General features: G+C 34.9%; 1 protein-coding gene across 21 annotated transcripts in view; it reads left to right on the top strand.

Annotated features, from left to right (window-relative positions):
• LOC106162145 (receptor-type tyrosine-protein phosphatase kappa) overlaps positions 1-24,081 on the top strand; it is an 80,883-nt gene that overhangs the window by 18,235 nt on the left and 38,567 nt on the right. For 19 of the 21 annotated variants that reach the window (XM_013539302.2, XM_087019308.1, XM_087019314.1 and 16 more), the window contains 3 exons: positions 9,722-9,945; positions 12,324-12,438; positions 12,955-13,019. In XM_013539302.2, the coding sequence (XP_013394756.2) occupies positions 9,825-9,945; positions 12,324-12,438; positions 12,955-13,019 (301 nt within the window). In that variant the 5' untranslated portion in view covers positions 9,722-9,824. Of the gene's footprint in view, positions 1-8,404; positions 8,511-9,721; positions 9,946-12,323; positions 12,439-12,954; positions 13,020-14,085; positions 14,482-24,081 lie in introns of those variants that run through there. The other 2 variants (XM_087019326.1, XM_013539312.2) reach the window with 2 other exon arrangements.

The following is a 24,081-nucleotide window of genomic DNA, read 5'->3' as shown; positions in this document are numbered from 1 at the left end:
CTGTTTAATACCATGCTTTGAGTGTCAACTTCTCATGTGTGATTAATTATCTGTACTATGCAGCTTGAACCCTTCAGATGCTCATTCAACAACTGATACATAATAGAAGATAACTTTGTGTTAAACTGTGATGACCATAAAATTGGTCATGGTGTGGCTTAAACCTTTTGAAAGCTTGTATGTTCTGGATTGTTGATGTGTTTTCTACATGAGGTGTCGTGTATGGTCCAACAAACAGCTGCCATGCATATTATCACCAAGATGCACATTGATATATTGTATAATTTACATAGATTTTATTTATGTAATTTAAATTTACTCATGAATGCAAAGTTTAACTGTTGATCTCTGATACAGGTACATGTTTAATTTAAGTTATATTTAGTTGGATAAAAAGAACTTAGTTTTGAATGAGTTAAGAAAGCACCCATCTCTTGATTGCAGCCCTCTCTACGGCTGTCTCAGTGAGAGGTGGGGTATATTGAATAAGGAATCTTCAAAAAGAATAAGACATCTGCCTTTTTTTGTCAAAACAAGTTTAAAGACAAATTAACACCAGTTTTTGCAAAATTTCAAAAATGAGTAGAATACATCATATTATGGTATTTAATATAACTGAGCAATAACTTGGTTAATGTAGTCAAAATTGTATTTAAGTAATACATAGAAGCAAGTCCATGTAGCATGCTGAGTGTTATAAAACACTTAGTATGAAGTAGCAGTCTGGACTTACTGACCATCATGGGGTTAAACAGTACTGCCCATTTAAATATACTTATTGTTAATGACACTGATGGCTTTATCAGATAATGTGCATACAATGCACTCCATACATTTTACAATGCACTTTCCAGTTATAGTATTTTTGTGGCATTAGTTTTTCTGTAAGATATAGTAGATTGTTTACTTTGAACTTTTCCTTATTGTACATTGTATCAAAAAGGAAAAAAATCTGGGTGGTTTTTGCTAACAAACAGATTGATTGGACAGCTCAAAGGCTAATAGTTTATAGCTTGATTAGTAAACTGATACTTAAACATCCAATATTTTGTCTGCTAACAGTCAGACTTCATCATGGAATGGGATTGTGATAGATTGTTATTAATCCTATGCTTGCCTATTCCTTATATTGTGTTGTTAATCTAACAATTATGAAGTTAAAGACTGTGAAAGTGTTTTAGCCTGTCTGGTAGAATGGTTAAAATATAAAAGTTTTTGCAGATATTCATGAACTATGCTTTTTATCAATGACATGTTATTTGCTTGTTTATGCCTATCAATCATTAGGAGAGCAATATTAGATGGTCTATCACTTTATCTAGCTAACGTGAATTATACTTCTTTCCTTAAAACTATGTGCCAGCTTTTAAAAATGTGCATCAAATATTACCTTTTAATTGGCAAAAATAAGGAACATTTTCAAGTTCTGAAAATGCTGTCAACTTTGTAAGAAAAGTAAATAACTGATAAAAGTATTATCTTACTTTTGTAGGTTGAAGTATGCATGAATATATTCTTATGAAAATTGACAAGTTAAGTTTTTGGGCCAGTAATTTTGGAGAAAGAGAGGGGAGGGCCAATGCTGCCTTAATTTCTTGTTGAAGTAAGGTATATTTCTAGTTGTTTGTCAGAGAAAACATTTGCTTACACAAAAGACGAGGGCGTACGTGGGTGCTATTATTGGTAAACTGATACAGGTTACACAACACCTTTTTTCTGCTTGTATTGAATGACTGGTAGTTCACCAAGGCAGCAATTTGCTGGTAAACCATTTATAAACTGAAAATGTATCTAAGTCAGCAGGTATGCTGATATTAGGCTTGTTTAGACACATATTTAGAACTGCTTTTTTGGTAATGTCATGTGGACTTAAATCAATTTAAGTCTCTGTCTGAACACACTCGGCGCTCAGGCTCACATGTATACTGCACATTGACATGTACAATTTTAATCGAAGAAACAGAAGTTTTAGTACTTTTCCATTTTGATTGTAAAGTTGGAGAGTCACATAGATAAACCAGTGTCACTGTGCTTTTAAGGAGAATGTCACTTTCTAAAGGTAGGCTAAAAGCAATTCATATGATGATTTCTAATCATTTTGATGTGAGGGTTATCAACCAGAAAATGATATCAGGGCACCATAGTTAATTACCCCCTTACAGCTTTTAGTAGGCGGGACAGACGCTTAAGCCAGCCAAGCTGACAGTAATCTAGTGAGACTCCCCACAGGGATAGATCGATCTAAAAATCTATGGAAATGGGGTGTAAGAAACTCCAAAAGTAAGCTGCATGTGTGACATTCACAATATTTAAGGTAATCTCTTATTAAATAGATCATAATATTTGTTTTTGAAAATATTTCGGTTAAATTGCTTTTTGAAAAGTAAAGTTTTGATTGTTTGTCTAAAGAGGCCATATAGCTTAGGATACATGATCCCTAATTGTTGCAATGATCTAGTTGGGAGAAATATACTGATAATTTCAATCATCTAAAAGACTGAGAGCATCAGTAATAAAATAGATCAGTTGAATTGATCATTACTTAAGGGACTATATGGGGACTATATTTTGTACTTTACATATTTAGAATAACAAATATATATATATATATATATATATACACACACACAGGCCTACCCAACTACCAGACTCGGCACCTACGGATCCAGAATAAACCGGTATATCAAACCACACTACCCGTTTTCAAGGTGTGTGTCAGATCGCATTACAGAGTATCATACCCCATCACAAATTTTGTAAGCCTACCTGTCATCCAGGTATTGCGCCTCGTTTTCATCAAGTAGGAGTCGTATGAATACAACAACATGGAAATTGGCAATCCTCGGATCATTCCGCAAGCTCCATACTATTGTCGAGTGTGGAGACATCGGAGTAGTTCCCAGTGACAACATGGCGACAGACGACTCACTGAATCTCATCCAGAAAATATTTAACCCCTGACAGAATATGCTTCTGCTATCAATATTAGGTCTACTTTTCTAAATGAATATATAAGTTTGCAAGTTCTTATTAACAAAACATCATTGGCTATGTTCGAACCTAAATTTTATGTTAAAAATTGTTGTATTGTCAGATTTTTAGCATAAACAGGGAAAATTGCAGCAGCGCATGAATCTAGATGAGATGCACTACTTTCCAACCCCGCTTTAGACCACGGTGGAAGTGAAGAACAAAAGATTCAGACGTGGTGTAACTCGCATAACCGCACGTCTCGCATGAATGCGTTATAACCCGCTAATGGACCCGTGGTCTAAATAAGATAGATCCCTCGATAAGTAGACTCGGGGTCTATCTATTACTACGATCATCGCTATCACATCGCGCACCAGGCAAAATCGGTGTGGTGGCTGATACTCTGTAATGCGATCTGACACACACCTTGAAAACGGGTAGTGTGGTTTGATATACCGGTTTATTCTGGATCCGTAGGTGCCGAGTCTGGTAGTTGGTTAGGCCTGATATATATATATATATATATATATATAATTTTTTTTTTTTGTCACTTATTAGATAATACTTTTATCACTTCACGAATGAATACATACAGTGTGCAGATGATATCAAGGTGTATTAATCAGAATAAGAATTTTTCTAAATCAGAGCTAATTAAAAGGTTCCTAATTTTGAATGGTGTGGTAGGGGCTGTATTAAATTTGTAACTGTTGATAAACTAAAAGAGAAGATGGCAAGGAATGGTTCTTGAGCCTCCCCCCTCCCATACCTTGCTCCACATCTGATACAGACTGTGGAATACATGTTACTTATTGCATCTGTATCCACTTGACTCATCAGGGAATATAGATACCTAGTTCATCATTTCATTTTTCTCACTATAATTGTCTTGCAGGCTTCACAAAAGACATCTTATGTAGATCTTATGGCCATTTAGCTCTGTTACCCAGCTCTTTATTCATCCATTTGATACATGTAGGTTGTCATGTAATTCTTATATTAAGGAATGTCAAACGCCAGCAAAAGAATTTGATGTTGTACTGAAATAGCAAGAAACACATAACTTTCCATTTGTTGCTGTAGACAAACCTTGACACTGCCATTCAGTTTCCAGTTTCCATCTCCCAATTCTTCTGTGTGCCCACGTACGTCATCTAAGCAGGTCATCTGATTATGATTAGCTCACCAAAATTTAGTGATATTTCACTGACTTAAATTGCACTGCCAATTTGTGGGGCAGCAGAGGGATTAGGTAGAAGCTAAGATGATCAGACCAAGTAAATGGTGATTGGTGGCACTGAGTTAGGCCCACCTACCTCTACTGGAAACAGGCCCTCATTTAGTTTCTCACGTGGTCTATTAATAAACTATTACTAGGGACTTCATGGGATTTTTAACCAAGGATAGTGTGATTCCTTGTCTCAAGCCCCGTTTTTGTCCCAAAATGTACACCAAAAGTTGAAGGCTTGAATAAGGATTCAAGAGAAATAGCATCCCTTCCCCCACAGGATTGAAAGGCAGTGTGCTATATTGTGCATTTATCTGTATCACCAAAGTTTAGGGTCTGTTCAAAACAGAGCTACTTTTAGCTGGCAATGAGTCTAACTTGCATCATAATGTTACAGAAGACCAGGGGCACATTAATAAGAGGACTAGCTTTTTCATATATTTTTTCATTTTTGTTATTTTAGGCATCTCACAAATGTGACTAAAATATTTGTGATACAAAATGTACAAGTGGTAATTAGATAATGACTCTCCTCTTGCTGAGCTCCTACATGTGGAACAAATGTAGTGCAATGCACAATTCTTTCTTTCATAACTATTATGATAATAAATTAATAAATAACTATATGAAAGAAGTAGAAAGATAAATAGATTAATCTATAGATGAAATGAAGGTCAGCAGAAATAGACAGATAGATGGATACCTAGTGGTGAAGTCTGCATAATTATTTATGGTTCTAGTTTTGTTGAGCAGGTTGTGTTTCAGAGGATGAACTCATGTCCGGTGTATCATACAGCATATGAGCTGTCATGCATTCTTCAATTTGTAGATATCTGCATCACTCACTGTTTTTGTCATCTTTCCAGATTACAGAATTATGTCATTTCTGCAAAGATTAACTCACTCAAGTGTTAAACACCTGTGAACAACTACATGTAAGGGCTTAGGCTAGCTGTTTCTGATTACATGTTTACCTGCATTTTAATTGTATATAGTTAACATAATTGTTGTTACTGAGCCTGTAGAATTACAATAATCATTGACATTATTACAGAAGTTGACAGAATCAAATTGCCATGTCAGAAGTATCATTCATTTTACCCATATCATTACCCACATGCACATGTACATTGAACAACTCTGATAGTCTTTGTTGTTTTCATTCATGTACCACATTATTCTTACATCTAGGCGTATCAACATGTTTTATAGTGGGGTTTCAGCTCATGTTGTGTACAAAAGTACCACTTTCAGACGCTTAAACAATCTAAAGAAACAAAACCATACTGAGTTCAATGCTCAACATGTGCCCAATCAAAACCATTTCTGAAGATGGCCAGGTGTAATCTTAACACATCAAATAGGAGGAAAAAAGTACTGTAAACATGTTATCTTAATAAATATTTTTTAAAATGACACATTATTTTAGGCGCTTATCATATATTATCTCAAAAACAATATATCACTTACTTCACAGTGCTGTGTACACATATCCCCCCAGGGGCAGATCCAGGATTATTTGAAGGGGGGGTCCGGAATGACAGGCCTCGGATTCAAAGCTGACCGTGGCCCCCTTATTGTGGAGTTCGGGGGCCACTCAAGGGCCCCAAAAAATTATTGGCGTTTTGGAGAGCAAACAGTGGCCTTTGGTACGATTTAGATCTATGATTTAGCTAGTCAAAATTCTAATTTCAAGAGGGGAATATTGGTGTGATATATGTGACTCCCCCCTCTAAATCCGCCACTGTCCCCCTTCAATGATGATATACCTTATAATTGTTTGGCATGAACCTCCTGACCTTTCTATTTTATTGTATTTTATCTGATCTGGTTCGATCCTGCACAGACCTAATGACTTTTCCGTGTGGAAAGAGATTTGGTAGATAATGTATAATATACAGTTGGGTAAATGGCCTCCATTCACAATATTTCCTTTGGCAGAAGGATTTTCCAATAAGACAGATGAGGAATTGCGCTATGCATGCTAGTGTTCCATACAGGTCACTAGGGCTGTGCAGCAGAGTGAGGTACTAGTATGATGTGATTTAATATATTGGACATCAAGATAATTCTATTTGGTGTAAATGTAATGGTTGACATATTTTAATTGCAAGTTTGTATACAAATATATGTGATATAGTTTGCAAGCAAATTATGATGTTGTTTGTATGTAAATTATTTATGGTATAGTAAGTGTGCAAATTATTTGTGATATAAGTTATATAGTTAATGTTTGTACTGTAGATGTCAAATTTCAAAATAGATAATATGCCATGATTATATTTATAAAAAGTTGTCAGGTATATTTCAGCTTATACACTTTTTGCAAACAGACAGCCTTTTGTTGTTTCACATAAGTAATGATTTTTATGGAAAACCTAATTTACAAAAAAAAAAAAAAAAAAAATGTAAGATTGGCAAAAAACATAACGGAAGAAAATAAATTTCTAACAGAAATTTTGTTTGACGGGTGATATTTGAATATTTCCCAACTCAAATTTGTTTCAGACAAAAAAATCACATTTATAAATAACTAAGATAAACTGTATTGAGCTTTATCCTCTTACCTCATGGTATATTGTGGGAATGTTTCTTTGAAATCCTTCATTTCTTTTTATTTTTCTGTTTCTTCTTTTTGATCAGTCACCAATCTGCTTCCCCCCTCCCACACACACAATTCACATATCTCTCAATTACCCCCAAAATTAACACAAACTAATCAGATAATATTCCACTATTCTTTTCCTTATTTTCCCATCTCTATTACATGTTCTCTTAATGACATGGCATAGTCATTTATATTTCTTTCTTCCTTGTTATCTGCTTCATCAATTTGATGAATGTAGTACAGCAACAATCAGTCTGACTTCTCACCTCATAAAATTGTTTGACTTCCTGCTGGAATCATCTCAACTAATGATGTGATATCTGAACCACTGTATTTGGCTGTCCTGATATTGAATTCCTCTTTCTTTAGAAATATTTGAATTGGTTTTTTTTTTTTTTTTTTTTTTTTTTGGGGGGGGGGGGATGAAGCTGTGTTGATGTCAGTTTACTATTTCATTTTTTGCATGCGTATTTCTTGAGTGTTTGTGTATCTTTAGATTAGGTAACAAACTGTCAATTGCATTTTAAATCTGTTCTAATCCTCTGCTCAATTATTAATTGAAATAGGGAAGTACTGTACATAAATTCTCCTATCTACTTGTCATACTTAAAGGTAATTGACTTTAGTGGAATAACATTTATCAGAGAAATTGAAGAACATTGCCAAAAATCATTTCTTCAATTCTCTTGATAGTATTTAATCTAGTTATTATTGAAATGCCTGTCAATAAGGATGTTGCAGAAATGATTCTGAGTGTTTATCTTGTCACAACTAACACAGTCAGAAAAAAAGATATAGGGACAAAATAAGACTGGGTTACTGACACTGTTACCTGAGGGAAATTAGTATGAATATAAGTACATTAAAACTTTGAGAATAAATTCAATATTTGACAGGTAAGATGTTTGTACAATGGGCAGTGAAGGGGTACTTTTGTTGTTCACACTTCAACACAATTTTGCTAATGAGAGGGGGAGGAAAATGCTTGATGAAATAGTCTTCAAGTGCTTTTTTATGTTCAGCAGGTAGATTGACATCATCAGCCAATGTAATTTCCGTCTCTGTAAATGTATTTTTCATTGCACTGGTAGGTAAACTAACCGTAGGGATGATTCCAGCAGAAACTAGACTAAAACACATGGGAGTTATGTGTTCAGAAGTACAAGATAATTATTTTTCTTAAAATTTGCTTCACAGTTATTGAGTGATAATTCTAGCTAGAACATACAGGTTAGGCGAGAAAACAAATAGCATGAAGAGTAAAAGTAAACAAAAAACTTGGATGGTAATGATGGAATTTTGTCAGCATAGTCACCACTGATAAGGTGGATAAACAGGAGAACATGTTGATTGCTCTTCTCAGAAAGTATTTTATGTGACATCTGTCTGCTGACAAATTTAATGATCCTTTTAATGAATTATTACTTGATGATGGATTTTTAGCAAACATGATAATATGATAATGGGCTACTTTATCCTGCCCCCCAAATGCGTGCTTGCAAGTATGCACGCGTATTCAACCTCCCCACCGCCCTCCACACACACATACACACATGCACACACACACATGCTACAGTTCGTTTATCTGTGTACTTGTTACATTCTCTATGTTATAAAAAAAAGACCAAAGAAGAGTATTGACTGGACAGTGAGTGGTATACTCCTGCAGGGATACTGATGCATGAAGATGGATAAAACTTGGTAATTTGTAAAGTTTAAGCATTGCAAGAGAGGAAAAATACACTGAAATGCACTTAGGTTTATCAAACAGTACAGACTGCTTGATTGGCATGTCAGACAGAATAAACAAAAGCTGAGGAAGAGTAATAAAATAATTTCAATCAATTAAGAAAGTGCAGTATTAAGACTTCAAAATTTGTGATGAATAGCTTTGTAAAAAGAAATTGAAGATTGAAGTTGTTGGTGTATTTTGGAAGGGAAATAAATTTAAGGTATTTTATAACTTTTCTAAAAGCCATTTCTTGGAACATCCATCAAGTCCATTTGACAAGATCTATTAAATTCTTAGATCTGCAATTATGATTGATGTTCTTTAAACAGTCAAATGTATACTTTGATTGAATTACTTTCTAGTCTGATGGTAAGGCAGTGATATTGTTTTTCCTCCTAACAATGATTTCAGTTTTGTTATAGATGGCTGCGGGCTTTATAAATTCCATCCAAATAGCTAGTACATTTCTACTGTTCTGCTTTGCCAAGTCCAAGTGGGAAAAGCTTTTCTAGTCAAAATATAACCTAGATCAAATTTTGATTCAGAGTGAACCTTTTCTGGTCAAAAGAGCAGTTTTTCCTGCCCCCCCCCCCCCCCCCGAACTGCCCCTGTCCACCGTCCTGATATTGGAATTAAATTAGTGCTTTTCTAGAAATTACTGATTGCCTTCCAGAAACCGGAGAAAGTTGTGTCCATCTGCTTCTGCCAGTATTAGACTTGTGGCAGTGACCTTAATGATACATACCCAAAAGTATCATACATTTTTTATTTTGTTTTGATACTCCTCATCCTCAACTCCACCATATAATTACCCACATGTGGGTACTAATAAAGAGTACATTACCAAAGGAAGCAGTTAGCCTTTGAAATTGGAAACGGTGATTAACGTGGAGAAATGTTATGGTTCTCAAAACAGTTTGTTAAATGGAATTTGTAGTGCTGTAATTAATATTATATTTTTGTATGAGGCTGTTAGGAGGGATGAATATATTACTGTACTTGTTGCTCCATGCATGGCTGACAGGCTGTTTTTCCAACTAGTTTAAGATGTAAAAGGATGTAATTTAGGGTTTGTCAGGCTGGGTATGTGTTTTAAATATTTTTTCTCTGTGTGATGAACCACATAGTGATATGACCTTTGCCAAAATTAATTTGATTCAAACATGTTTTGTATTTTCAGTCAAAGATATCTAAGCTGTGATGAACAAAAGCAGTTAGTAGAATTGGCTCTAGTCCAGTACTGTCCAGCAAGATGACCAGTGGGAGATCGTCCAGCCACAGTTATGCCTGTAATACCCTCGTCGTCTAGGAGGATCAATGTTTCTACTGTGGCCAGCAAGCTGTCACAAAACAATGCCACACCAGGGACAGCCACATATTTGCCTGCAATTAATGGAAGCAGAGGTGATGAGGACATAATTCAATAAATCAAATTAATTCTGTAAATGAAATGAAAGAAAAGCAATTCCTTAATATGATTGACTAGGGAAAGAAAATAGATTGAGTAAAGAATAATGTAGCAATTTGGAAACTAGTCTAGTTTTACTATAAATATTAGGTAGTCTGATCATGGATGTATACTTGTTAATTTAAGAACATTTTTTTCTTTCATGAACAATGCATATGGCATGCTTAGTCTTTTGGGTCCCATTTTACTGAGAATCTTATCCATGTTGCCTCAGCTGACTCTGTTGAGCTCCTATTAAGTTGACTAACCAGTTGCAGTCTTAAACATTTAACAAACATTAGTCCAGTTTTAATCACCACATTGATAAGAAATTTAGAGCAAATGCAGCTTGGCCTTTTGTCTTAAAAGTTAGCTTAATAAAGCATGCAACATGAGGTTAGCAACTCTTAAGATAGTTTTCAAATGTATCGTGGTCAGTTAAGATTTTTAGTCAAGTTTATAGTGTAGACCATCTGTTGAGCTCCCCCTTTTTATGTGTGCAAATTTAAAGAAGTTCAAAGCACTTTGTTACCAAGTGTGTTAGTTGTGTTAAATGTGCTTGGTTGGGACATTGACAAGTTCATAAAAAGCTGCATTGCACACTATACACTCGGCATGCAGTGTTAGGGTAAGCAAAACTCTCCATTTTTGAGAAGTTATAATTACAAAATAAAATTCTGCGTAATTGGCAAGTGAAACTTATCTCAAGGCTTATGTGCGTGTTTCTTTTAACATTTGTATTTCTCTACAAATCACATCTAAAAACAGAGCTACATTTTTTAACTTTTCAAAAAAAAATGTTTAAAAATATTGAGGTGTTGCAGTAAGTATTTTGCTTTTGGCAATCAATATACACGGTTTGTAAACAAAAGTATATTTCTCAGATTAAGATACCTTCAAAGTTTGTGATAATGATGACATTATTAATCTTCAGTAAGGGCAGGTGTTTGTGTGTCAGACACGAGAACTGAAGCAATTAAGTCCCCATGTCTTGTTTTTGATAAAGTCAGGATCTTTGGGCTGAAGGAGATGACACCGGAAATTCATGTTCTTTGTTAATGATTATATTTATGATGCACTGTATTTTTTCCTGGAAAGTGCTATTAGCAGTGAAGCATTTTACTTCATAATGTAAATGGATTCAGGCAAAAGCATTATTATATGTAATGGAGCAACTAATGGTGCTTCTCTTGAGGTTAGGTAATTCTCCACAGGGAAAGGGGTCAGCTTACAACAATAAGTCAAGTAGTCAAACAAGTCGAACAAGGGCAAATCTCTTTTCTTTTTAATCAAAATCTTATTAGCAGTTACTATGGAGATTAGTTCTACAAAGGCTACATCTTCTTGGCATGTCTTGACAATGCTGCCTTTGCCTCAGAGGTTTTTCAATTTGCTCAGCTCTTCCAGTTACTGATTTTTGCTGCTTTTCTTTTTGTTATGCATTCTCCTATACTGACCTGTTTTCTTACCTATATTCTTTTACATGTAATTTTCATCTTCCACCCCTATTGACTGAATATTTGCCTCTCATCCTTCTGTGCTAAGGTCTTTAAAGTCGTCCACACTAAAAGTGAATATATTATTGTATATTATCAAATAAGTATATGCCTAATCCAACCCTCTACATAATCTACACAACTTACATAAGTCATCGTAAATAGAAGTTTATTCAATATGTGCAATGACATCTGTAATTGCACATATTACTATAGTTAATGCTTTCAGATCTTGTGATCCTAAGCACCCAAGCTACAAAATATCATATGTATATGTTTATATGCCTTTCTGTAGCTAGCTAACTAAAGTTATTCATGAGCCTATGTCAGTAAGTAAAAAAGTATAACATGCCTGAAATTCTTCAACAGCAGGGAACTTGCATGTATCTCTAATTTCCATAATATTAAGTGTAAAAGCTTTTACGTGCTTGCCTATCTGCGGTTAAATAAGCATAAGAATAATATTTTCTTACTATCACGGCTTATGAGTCTATGGTGATTATATCAAGCATGCTGGGTAATAATCCTGACAATTTTTTTAAACACAAGATAAAAAAAGAAAAGATAATTTATTCTTTGCAAAAAAAAAAAGAGTGTGTGTGTGTTTGTGTCACTTGCCTGAGGTGCTGAGAAGGGGGCCATAGCAATAGTCGGAAGGTTCATTGGTCCGAATGTTCACTACAGAACCTTCGGACCAATGAACCCTTGATTAAAAAACCGATAAAAATGTTACCGTTTTTCGGACCAATGAACCTTCGGACTATCGAGACGCCCCCGCTGAGAAGCCACACATTAATGTTATTCTGTGCCCAATTTTTTATCATTTGTCATAATTCCAGTTGATTCTCCGACCACTCTTGATGTGTCGCCCAGCAGTGAGGCTGCAGTAACCTGGGGAGCAGGGATAGGCTTGACTCTCCTTATCTTGCTCCTTGCTACTCTCCATTATATAAGGCAAGGAACATTTTTCATGAACTGATTAATAAGTTAATTTATGAGTATGATTATTCATTAATGTGCCCTTGTTACTATTTTTTATTTGAAAGAGTTTCTAGTCAACAAAGTAAGATACATTTCCTTAGTTTGATGAGGAATAAAAATTAACAAAACAGGGTTTAATCTCTCAAAGATGAGCCTACTCTATGCAGCCAAATTGTGATATTTTAGATATAGATTTACATGTTATTTAGAACACGTTAGTAATGATAGCAAATTCAGAACACTGCCCTCAATCATGTCAGCTTTATCAACATTATTTTAAAGAATGATTACAGCATTGTGAAGCAAAATGGGACTGTTATTCAAATCTCTATGTACACAAGAATGTGTAAATTTGCTGAAGTATTTGAAACTTTAAGACTGTCACTTTCTGAGACAAAGTGATTGCATTTACCTGTATCTCCCACAAACTGTTCTTTGGGTAGAGAGAGAGAGTTGAACCAAATTAATTTTTGATACTTTCTTTTTCAGGAAAAGAGCAATGTCCCCCAAACAACGTCATAAGAGAAAACTGCAGCGAGAGAGGAAACGTAAAGGTATGTTGTCATTTGCATCAAAATGAACTATTTAATTACGTAAAACATGAATTCACTAATTGAAATTTGATAACTGCCAAGTTGGTCTTCCTGCCAGGATGTTTGCACTGTAAGAGTTTAATGAAAGGACTGTTGCCCCTATTTTCACATATATGTACCCATTTCCACACACACACACATACAAAAAAATAATAATAACATTTCACATGTTTACCATTTAGTGAATGTTAAATTATCACTCATTGTCAGTGTTGTTTATACCCGCTTGTGAACTAGTGCCCATTGTATAAGCATACATGCACTGTAGAAATAATACCTACACTGTATCTGCACTAGATTTTTTTAAAGGAAATCTTATTTCATTAAGGATAAGGATTATGGATAGTTTCAGTACCAGATGATTAGAAATTTGTGAAAAAATATATAATGGAATTAGCACTTTACGTAACTTTTATATTATTAAGTTTTAAAAAAATTTAAATCCAGATTGCTATTGGATAGGGAGATTCTCCTGTTTAACACCATTGCAAGTTGTACAGTAATGGTTACTCTGTTGTGGCAAAGGTTTACAGAAAATGTTTTATTTTTACATTTGGAACAACATGCACCAATCTGAGTGATTGCCTTACTTTTGTGAATGCTTAAACAATTTCTCATTGAAATATGTTTTTAAAAAATCATCCCTTTTGCATGGTTTTATGTTCATAAGAATTTATGATTGTGTTTATATAGGGCTAACATACATCTGAAAATAATGTCACTTCTTGTGCTCAGAGCTGAAATATCATACTGTATTATACATTCCGATATATATGTCTTGGTCATGTGTAAACTTCTATTTATTGAAGTAGTATAAACATGTTGTTTATGAAATTTTCTGTAGATATCCACCAGTTTGTGCTTAGTGATTGTTAATTGATTATTAGTGACTATTAATTTTTCTCGAAAAAAAACTAAAAAACAAAACACCAGAGGAACTATGGTAAATAGCACTGCAACAAGATGGCGCTAGTGTGCAGGACTGCCCACATATTAGGTCCCCAGCAGTTGATGGCAAATACAATACCAACAGTGTAACTGAGAGTGAGCGCCTGCCAGCATGTATAAATAAGCTGAGCTGTGAAGCAGTCAGTTCAAACATTCAGTGTTGAAGAAAAAGGACATACGTGTGATTATGGAGTGCTAGCTGAGTTATTGATTTGTCAGATAATAATGGGCGGTAAATTGTCACCAACAAAGTGAATGATGAACCTGCAGCAGTAACCTTGCAACAAATGTGGCGACAGCACACAGGCCTCGTTGGATAATCACTCAAATGCCATGTAATATCAGCATACATATACTTCTTTCATCCTGTGAATTGTTGAATCTTTTTATGTATACAAATTCATGCCTTGGCACGAGTTGGTGACACTGCTTTTAAACTGGGCCCCGGCTTGGTTGAGCCAGTGGATTAAAATGAGTGAGTATCAATTCAATTATGCACCAAAACATGTAGAATACAGGTAGATGCAGGTGTATTTAGCAAAATTCAGTGTTGCTCTAGGCAAGATGGCAAGATTTAAAAATCCTGGATCCTGCTCTTTGAAGTCGGCATATAAGTTCACTGTAGGAGATGCATGCTTGTATAAGCTACATGTACTTGTCAGGCACATGTACTAAAATGTGACATAATACCTTTCAAATTTACCTTGGTAATTGTGGTGACAGGCATCTGGACCCTGTAGGTGGAATGGGCTTTCTGTTATGAGTTCTTATGTGTGCTTCAAATTCTCACAGATAGCTTACTGTGTGACCACCTTTACACAGCTAGCTGTACCTTGATCATTCACTAAGACAGTTTATTATTTTTTATGAAAAAATTATCAAAAGTGAATCAAAAAGTTATAGCCAGATAGGTCAGTGACTTGCAGAGTGGAGGAAGAAGGGACAAATCTTGTGCAATCAGTTGATACAAAATTTGAATCTCTGTTTTATGATTTTTAAATTTTTTGTAAGTTCACATCAAAACACTCATTAATTGCCTAACCAGTAAAAATGATATATATTAGTGTCAAAGTTTCTTGTCAACAAAAGCTATTTTCTGTACAAGCATGGGTGTTTTTCATGTACATTTGTTTACAATTGGCAGTTAAGAAATGATGTAGGCCATATATAATCGTTGCCCGAAGATATTTGAGAGGATTTAGTTTTAACACCATACAAGTTTGAATGTTTAAGGTCAGATTTATTTGTTCAAAAGTCCTTTACCTGTTTGCACAGTTAATCTTCTTTTTATTAGTCTGCTAATTCCTTCTTGATTGAATTTACACCCATTGTTGGAAACCAGTTTGATCAGTGTATTGGATTTCATTGTAGGGGCATTTCTTACAAATCTGGTCTTTAACTGTGAGAATAATTTGATGGTGGTTTGCTCTTGGCAACTTCAATGAACACAAACCTCTGAGAATGCCTCATTGCTGAATATTAACAGCATTAACTGAAAGCTGTTACATAAGAGATTAGAAAATTTCAAGCGGTCTTTTTAATGATATATGCTATTTACACGTGGTAGATTATTGTGAAAGTTTCATTTTGTCGTAAAAGGAACGAAGGGTCGTCAGAGGGCAGAAATACACTTAAGTCACATGGTCAGTGGATGCAAATAAAGTATGTCAGTCCTTCATGTATAACTGAGACCCCTGGATAAAGCAAATAATTATTATTTCTTGTTTCGACTGCAAAAAAGCTTATCTATTTCCAATGGCAATACAGTCTTCAGAGATGAAAGAACAATTCTTCTATTTTTGTCATGGAGAAATGTATTAGCTCTCAATTATAGATTTTCCAAATTACCTCAATTGTGGGGTAAAATATTAATAAGCCTTTCATTTCAGTGGAATTAGATTGGTGAAGATAGACTAAACACAAGGAAGGAAAATTTTGCCTCTTATGTTAAATCTTTCCCTGACTGAAGAATGTATGGAGGTGGAGCTTTTTTTCTGCAGAGAGACCAGGTTAAAAGCAATTTGTGTGCAAAAATTTGCTGGTGTAAAAGTATACGCACTTTTTTCTTGGAATTGAAGCAGGGGTAATAAAAGCTGCCAACTGGTAGATAAGCTGTTGGCCATTGTGTGGCAGCCCAGGAGCTCAATATTAAAACCAGCTTTGAAACATCATTTCCATCTCTCTCATTCTGATGTGTCATTGTTTTATCTTTCAATTTTGTAGAGCAAGTGGTTTCACTTAACAATAAATCAAATCTTTTAATTAACACCTTAATGACTGAGGTCTTATACAGGTAGATATGAAGCCTTCTTCCTTTCTAAAAAAATAGTATTGAAAGGTTGCCAATCTGTGAATCATTTAAGGCATAAACCTTTTTTCTTCAAAGGATTTGTATGATATAGCACAGATGTGTTATAAAAGATCATTTTGGGAAAAGGAAATTGGGTTTGAATCTAAATTGTTAAGTTGTCTAGAATCTTTTGTGAAAACGGGGAAAAATTGAATTGTCACATATTCCGAAGAAATCTATAGAAAATTTGCAATCTGATGAAGTTGTCACAACAGAGCAATACAGCTTTGGAAATTTCTCCATATTGGCAACAGTGACATGAAATGCAATAATGCTTTCCTAGATATCTTTCAGATCACAAGCTTATTACACATATTATACCTATTCACCACTGGTGGCCACAATGTTCATTTATTTTCATAAAGATTTTTCTGCAAGATCCAATCAAAATATTGCACTTATCCACCCTTTAGAACCTTGCCACCGAGAAACTGACATATTTAGTTTGGTGTTATGCCGCGACATTTCTGTTATTAATCCATAGATTAGAGCCTTGGCAAATGTCACCCAACACAACTGTTATCATATCAATGATGCTTTTCCAGGATACCAGTGATGTAACTGCTATGAAATGGATGCCTCGCCTTTTGGTTAGGGGGTTTGATAATGGGTTAAATAACATTCCAGAAAACAAAGGGGATGAGATAAACATGAAAGGAGCAGATGATAGTTACACAATAGAAGCAGATAGGCAGTGCATGTATAGCATGTTTAATAATTCAAGCATGTGGAAAAACAAGGAACTAGGTGCTTGTGCGTGTGTAACATAAATAGATTTACTTTTCTGAACTGGTTGGTTATGCGTTTTGTTCATAGCCATAAAAGGCAAATGAAAACATTGCCATAAAAGATAAAGAACACACTATTGAAAGTGGACATGTTTATGTTTCACAGATATTGGACTTGTATGTAGCATTGTATTTCTTTTTTACACCTGAAGCTTGCCATTTGGAAATACTTTTTGGAGTCTCTTTGATTAATAACTATGTAATAATGATGCATTATTTTGAGAATTAGATTAGCACAGATTGGAAGTCAGGCAATAGATTCAAATGCAAATACGAAGAGCAGGCAGTGGTTATTTTTTTAATGCACTTACTACTAGTAGTGTGAATTTTATGTCTTTTGTGTCAAAGACATTAAGAAAGAAGTGACTATCCTGACTAATGCATCAAAAATCTAACTAATAAATCATCAAATTACATGACTGGAAGGGTTGCCCTAGAGCATTTATTGAAGATTATTTATTTGCTGTCTGATAGAATTTGACCATGCTTATCAGGTGTATTGATTGAATAAAGATTGATAGCTTGCTATATTCAGTCTCGGGGCAGGGAACAAAACTGATCTTACTGTCAGCACTGTTTAAACATGATGGAAGTGAAGCATAAAAGGTATGGGGGATCACTATGTGTTTTACTTTCTGCTTGGAATTTATGAAGTATTGACCCATGAAACTTATAGAAATGCACCTGAAAATGGTGAGGGAGCATTAAATAAATTCATGAAATAGGTTGAAATGGAATTTGAAGTGCAACATATTATAACTGCCTATCACATTTAGTAAGACGTTCCCATAAACCCATCATTTTAGCTGGATCGATCTTACTCTGCAGGGCTTCTCACTAAAGTGCTTTCAGTGTAATCAACTTAATTGTCTGGTATGCCCCCTCGAGTAACTGGGGGGGGGGGATTGACTATTGTTTAATACCTCCTAGCAGCTTGTGTAGGCGTGCAAGACAATATTTAGCTGCTTACACTGAATGCAATTTAGCGAGAATCCTGTCGAGTTAGATCTATCCAGGTAGTACAATAGGGTTATGGGAACGGTCCTTAAGAGATGCTTAACCTCATACTTGTGCCCGTCCTACACGTTGTGAAAATGAATTTCATTTTGTTCTCAAGTGTATTTTCACTGTAAGGCATAAAAAACAAATGGGTTTAAGTAATAAATGCCGTTAATGGAATTGTGGAATATTATAACTGAAAGTATGCTTCTGGATGACATCACATTTTCATCATAGTCATTTTCAGTAAAACTGAAGACGCTGCCATATTTTACCCGTTTCAGATGAACTCGCAGTTTACAATGGGTGGTAGAATCAGAAGGTCCCATCTAGTGTTTTAACAAAAATGGTTCTTAGTTTTACTCCTGATAATGTGTTTGTCCAGTTTGAATACAGTGGGTTAGTTCTGGGCTGTTATGTTATCCCTCATTTACCCCTAGCTCCACCTGCTCACTGTGCTAACTGCTTGCCTCAGGGATTACATGTTCACTATGTGCTCTAGAGCAATCTTCTTCCTGAATTAGTCCTAGAACAGTTATTTTTGTGAAAACTGGGCTGAAAGTGGCCAAGCACTCTTGAATAATGTGTTGGTATGAACATTTAATCTGTTGGCATCTTCATAAATGGCAAATACTGTCTAATGAAGTTTTATTAGATAGCACAGGAAATAAATGCATTTGTGTGTTGACAAATGTGGAGGAACAATCAAAAATGCTTTATGAAATCTGTGATCTATTTTTTATGTTGGTCTGTACTTTTTTTTTTTTGCCAGGCAAGTCCACCCTGTGTACCAGAGATTATTGGAAACTAACTTGCAACTCTCAGTGCCTCTGCTGATTTTGATAGTGTCCCATTACCTTATTGGAAAAGGCAAAGGCATATTGATAATAGTTGTTAGAGTTTCTAGTTACCCATGAAACTTGGAGAGATCAAGTCGGATAGATGAGAAAAAAATATCAGGGGGTATTATGACAGTATTGAGCAAATTCACTTTGTTTTATGAAATATTCAGTTTATCTGTCAATATCAAGTGTATTTGTAGACAGAGGTTCAGAACTCTGTGGGTGATAAACTCCACCCAGAATATACACTAAGATATTGGAAACAGCATACATGTGCTGGCTATAGTGGTATAAGTTTCCAATAGACCCCGACATTCAGAATGTTCCTACATAAATGAATTCTGAACCACCAGATAACAGAATGATTAAACCCATTATTGTATTTTAAGCTGTCTACACCAAATGGGAGCTTCCGTAACCATAGATTGTACCTAAATGGTAAAGTGCCTTGCAGTCCAATTCAATGCAATGGATTTACTATTGTTAACAAAACATTTCAAGTTTTTCCTTTATCTCTGAATATACTCTGAATGCTGTGGAAACACAGTGGCAGCCATCAGCTGTCACCCAGAAAATATTGCAAATGAAGTTCATCAGCTGATTGCCAGCTTGCATGCAGAGGTGTGTGTGCTAAGCACCAATATTTCTTTAAACCTGATGTACTCTTTAAACAGTGGAACAATCAGTTGTTTATATTGTTCAGTAGTGGTAGCATGCTGTCTATGCTTGTTGTAGTCTAAGGGTGCATTCCCAGAGATTTAGGTTGATCCAGAGATTTAGATTTAGATTGACCAAACTCCCTGGGGGTTCACGCTAAATTGCAGCGCACCATAGTTAATTACCCCCTTACAGCTTATAGTAGGCGGGACAGACGCTTAAGCCAGCTAAGCTGACAGTAATCTAGTGAGACTCCCCACAGGGATAGATCGATCTAAAATCTATGGAATGGGGTCTAATACACACTGGAGAGCACACAGGAGCTTGGGCTGGCTGCGTCTAAAAACTTAAAACCAAAAGATAGTCTAAAGCTGGATTTTGATGAGTTGGTTAATGAGTGGGACCAAGCCTAATTTTGAGGAAATGAGATTTTTTTTCTTCGCACATATTATTTTTTTTCTTGTAGAAAAAATATATTTGGTATGTGTTTTGTAATTAAGTAGGAGAAATTGACTGTTGACCCTAGGAAACATCAGAAAACTGTTGTTTTTGCATTCTAAATGAGACCACACTGTAGTTTTGACAGTTTAAAAAAAATAAATAAATAAATAAATAATAATAAAAATAAATAATTATCCTGAAATTTAGATGTCTGATGTCATTATTTAGACCTAAACTGATGTAATTCTATTTGTCAGTCAGAACACACCTGTGGATTTTTGTGAAAATAGTAGCACCTGAAGTTTTTGGGTTGTGTTACTGTGTGGCTTTTGATCATTTTTTATTCTGTAGAAAAAATAACAGGCAACAAGTTACTAATTGAAAGCTTGCCAGTGAGCAGGCAATTGAGTTTTCAGCTAATAATGCATGACAAATTGTCCTACCACATCAAGCAGAACTTGCCAATACGGGTAATTAAAAATGCATGAGTGAGTAGCAACCTTAAACTTCAGGACAACTCATTTGTTCTACCACACCTGCTTACAATATTTGTTTTCAGGAAACAAATACTTATTAATTATTTAAAGTCAGTATGTATTGGGGTCATCTTTTGTGTAGGTTGGATATAATTAATGAGCAATTGTTTAAATTGCAATCTTGCTCAATTTAGGAACTTAAAGATAAAGTATGCAAATTATTAATGGAAAATACTTTTTTTGGAATATTTTCATCACTTTATCCATGGACTGTTGTGCCCTTACAATGTCGGCTTTACATTTCTCAATCCTGGTATATATATTTAGTGATACATTGCTGACTTCATCTGCACATTATTTCCAACTGTCTATTCAATCGAATGCTATTGAATTAAGTGTAGTTAAGTTAAATTGTATAATCAGTTGACTTGGAATTGGAACTATGCAAAGTCAGAGGGATTTCTTCCAATAATCCACTCTTGAAGTATGTTCTTTGCAAATGAGATATTGTATACTAATTAGGCCCTGGAATGAAATGGGCTACCTTAAGCTGCTTTAAGACAAACTCTGTGAAGTATACATAGTAGACAGCTTGAATACAATTAGATATCTTGGTCATACTGTGGAACCTGTGTTAGCATTCAAGAGACCCAATTACTGTGCAAATATCTTAGGTGAGGTACATAGAACTAAGCTAGTGCTTTTGAAGTATTTGCTTTTGCCAAGTAACTTTTTTTCTCCTCAAATGTTTAATGACCAGATATGACTAAATATTCCATATTCTCTTTAGGATATTGTTAGTCTTTGTCAAAAACTTACTGCGTAACACATTCTTTTGGATAACAGATAAATCTTTAGTGGTCAGTGACTGAATTAATCAACATGTCGTCTTAGGGGCAACATCATTACTGCAATTTTGGGGTAAAAATTGAAAAATCAGTTTTTCAAATTTCTCCTTTACCTGAGCACCCACCAATGTTGTTTTAATGCCAATTTAATGACACCATTTAGTATTTCAGAACCCTGCCAGCGATTATTCTTAAAAGGTTTAGTTCAGATTATATCACTGAAAAGCAAAATAATGCCTTTTTTAAATGAAAATCTGTAGTTAGGGGCACATAACTACATTACAGCACGGGATTGTAGCCCATACACTCCCGGTCAATTATGCCAATTTTCATAAAATTTTGTTAAGGGATGAAGTAACACCCTGTGCTTATACATTGCAACGAGAAATATGAACGCCGATATTTTATATTTTCGAGGGCATTTTTGTTTTAAATCGGCACAAAAATAGATGCATTACTAAATAATTAGATGCAGGAAGAACCTCATTTTTAGTATCTAGATGATAATAAAGGCTTAAGATACCCTTAAGCCAAAGTATATTTTCTTTAGCATGGATGAAAATTTGCTTTTGTATCGTGAGCATAGACTAGAATATGGGTACAATCTGTCTGTCAACTGCCTTGAGTTAGTCTAAAACAGTCTTAGTTTGCATGGCTCTGACATCAATCCATACCACACTGCTCTACTGCTAGCATAGGAAGTGGAAATAAAACAAGATCTATTGAGTAAATCTTTACATGAAGATTGTTTTCAGGAGTCCAATGTCTGTAAACAAACACCTGAGCACATTACTCAGATCTATTGCAAAAAAGGAATCGATATCTAGAGCAGAGGCTGTTTTGTGTAATGCTAATCCTGAAGAATTGTTGCAAAAGAGAGATCATTTTTAAAGTTCGTAAAATGGCACAATCACGTAACCACAGTTATATTTGCTGGGTGTTGCATTTGATGTTAAGGATTTTGTTTTTATGTTATGATTTTGAACCTGGGGTAACAGGAATGTTGAAGCAACTATTGGCTTCATTATTTTTTTATCTGATTTTGTGTGTGTATATATGTGTGTGTTGGTGATCTTAGTTAGCATGTTTACTGTTTATTAACCCTATACCCTAGGCAGACTGTAATGTATCTTACAATGGTGTGATGAAATTATGAAGCAAATGGCTGCTTTAATGTATCACATTTTGGTGTGATAGAATTATTGGATTTTTGTACATGCCCGTGTATGTTTTTTCCTGATAAATTTGGTAATGGGTGAAATGGAGAGATGTGCTTGTCATAAATATCTCATGAACTATTGGCATTGTTATTTGTTATGCTAGTTCAAGTATACTTGGAAAAGGGCTTAACAAAAAATGTATGTTTCATAAAAAGTGTAGAATGCATATGTCACCCTTAAAACTGGTATCCAGGAAGATTGGATATCTGTCTGGATGAGATGCCAACATAGCAATCTTGCATTGGTAACATCCAGATTCAACTGTAGAAAAAATTGTCATGTCCAATATCTGAGTTCTTAAACTTGCTTGATAAATTTTACTTGCATACACACACATGTGCATGAGCACATAGATGCATGCATGCACATGGCATTGTGGAATTCATTGTGTTCTGTAAATTGTGTAACATTATGTTTGAGTAATCATTAGTTGTAATAAAATGTATTTGAGCAAATAAGAAATAGAGCCCTCATTGTGTTTGGTTGTGCACCAAGTGCTGCAGCTGTGATGGCCAAAAACTTGCTGTTGTAATCTGTAACAAACAAAATTCACTGTTCCTTATTACAGGTATGTTGCTTCATCTGTTCTGTTTATATCAACAATGTTATCATTAAAAACATCAGGCTACAAGACACACTGTTATTTTTATTCAATCAACACTGAATTTAGAGCAGAATTTATGGAACTAAACATAAAAGAGGAGGGACTTCAACTAAACAGGGGCATCATTTATCATTTCATCAATAATACAACATACTTTTAAATAAAGGGAATTTATCATTAGAAAATGATAGAATTATGGTTTAGTTGGTTTTTGCCCAGAAATTTAGATACCTCATTTCTCTAAGTATATTATTATTACTATTTTCTGATATGAACCCATCTTGCTTCTTCAGGCTTTGACATCATTTATTTCAGGTAGGCAAAAGCAGGCCTACCCGTCTACCAGACTCGGCACATAAGGATCCTGAATTAACTGGTATATCGGGCCACACTACCCGTTTTCAAGGTGTGTCTCAGATCCCATTTCGGAGTATCATACCCCAGAACAAATTTTATAGGATGACCGCGGGCTCATCCTGTCGGTGTTCTGACTGATACTCCAAAATGCGATCTGACACATACCTTGAAAACGGGTAGTGTGGTCCGATATACCAGTTAATTCGGGATCCTTATGTGCCGAGTCTGGTAGTTGGGTAGGCCTGAAAAGTTTCTTTTTTTTTTGAATATCATTTATTACTTTTATTGATCTTAACTGACTTAATTAATTGTCATATCTCTCAATTTTGTTTAGTTGTTTCAGAAATCAGTAGGCAGAATTTAAAAAAATGAGACTAAATTCTGTATTGGCAGTATTAAGAGGTTGAAAAAATGGCAAGCCACTCCCAATCAAGCCTTTTAAACTTTGTTAGTATTTCATGTGGTAAAAGATTGTCATAATAAAAGATATGCT

The sequence above is a fragment of the Lingula anatina genome, chromosome 1, assembly GCF_051362555.1.
Source record: "Lingula anatina isolate TDL-2025a chromosome 1, LinAna3.0, whole genome shotgun sequence".
Classification (NCBI taxonomy): Eukaryota; Metazoa; Brachiopoda; class Lingulata; order Lingulida; family Lingulidae; genus Lingula; species Lingula anatina.
Note: the sequence above shows the minus strand (reverse complement) of the source record. Positions and strands in the feature narration are given on the sequence as shown.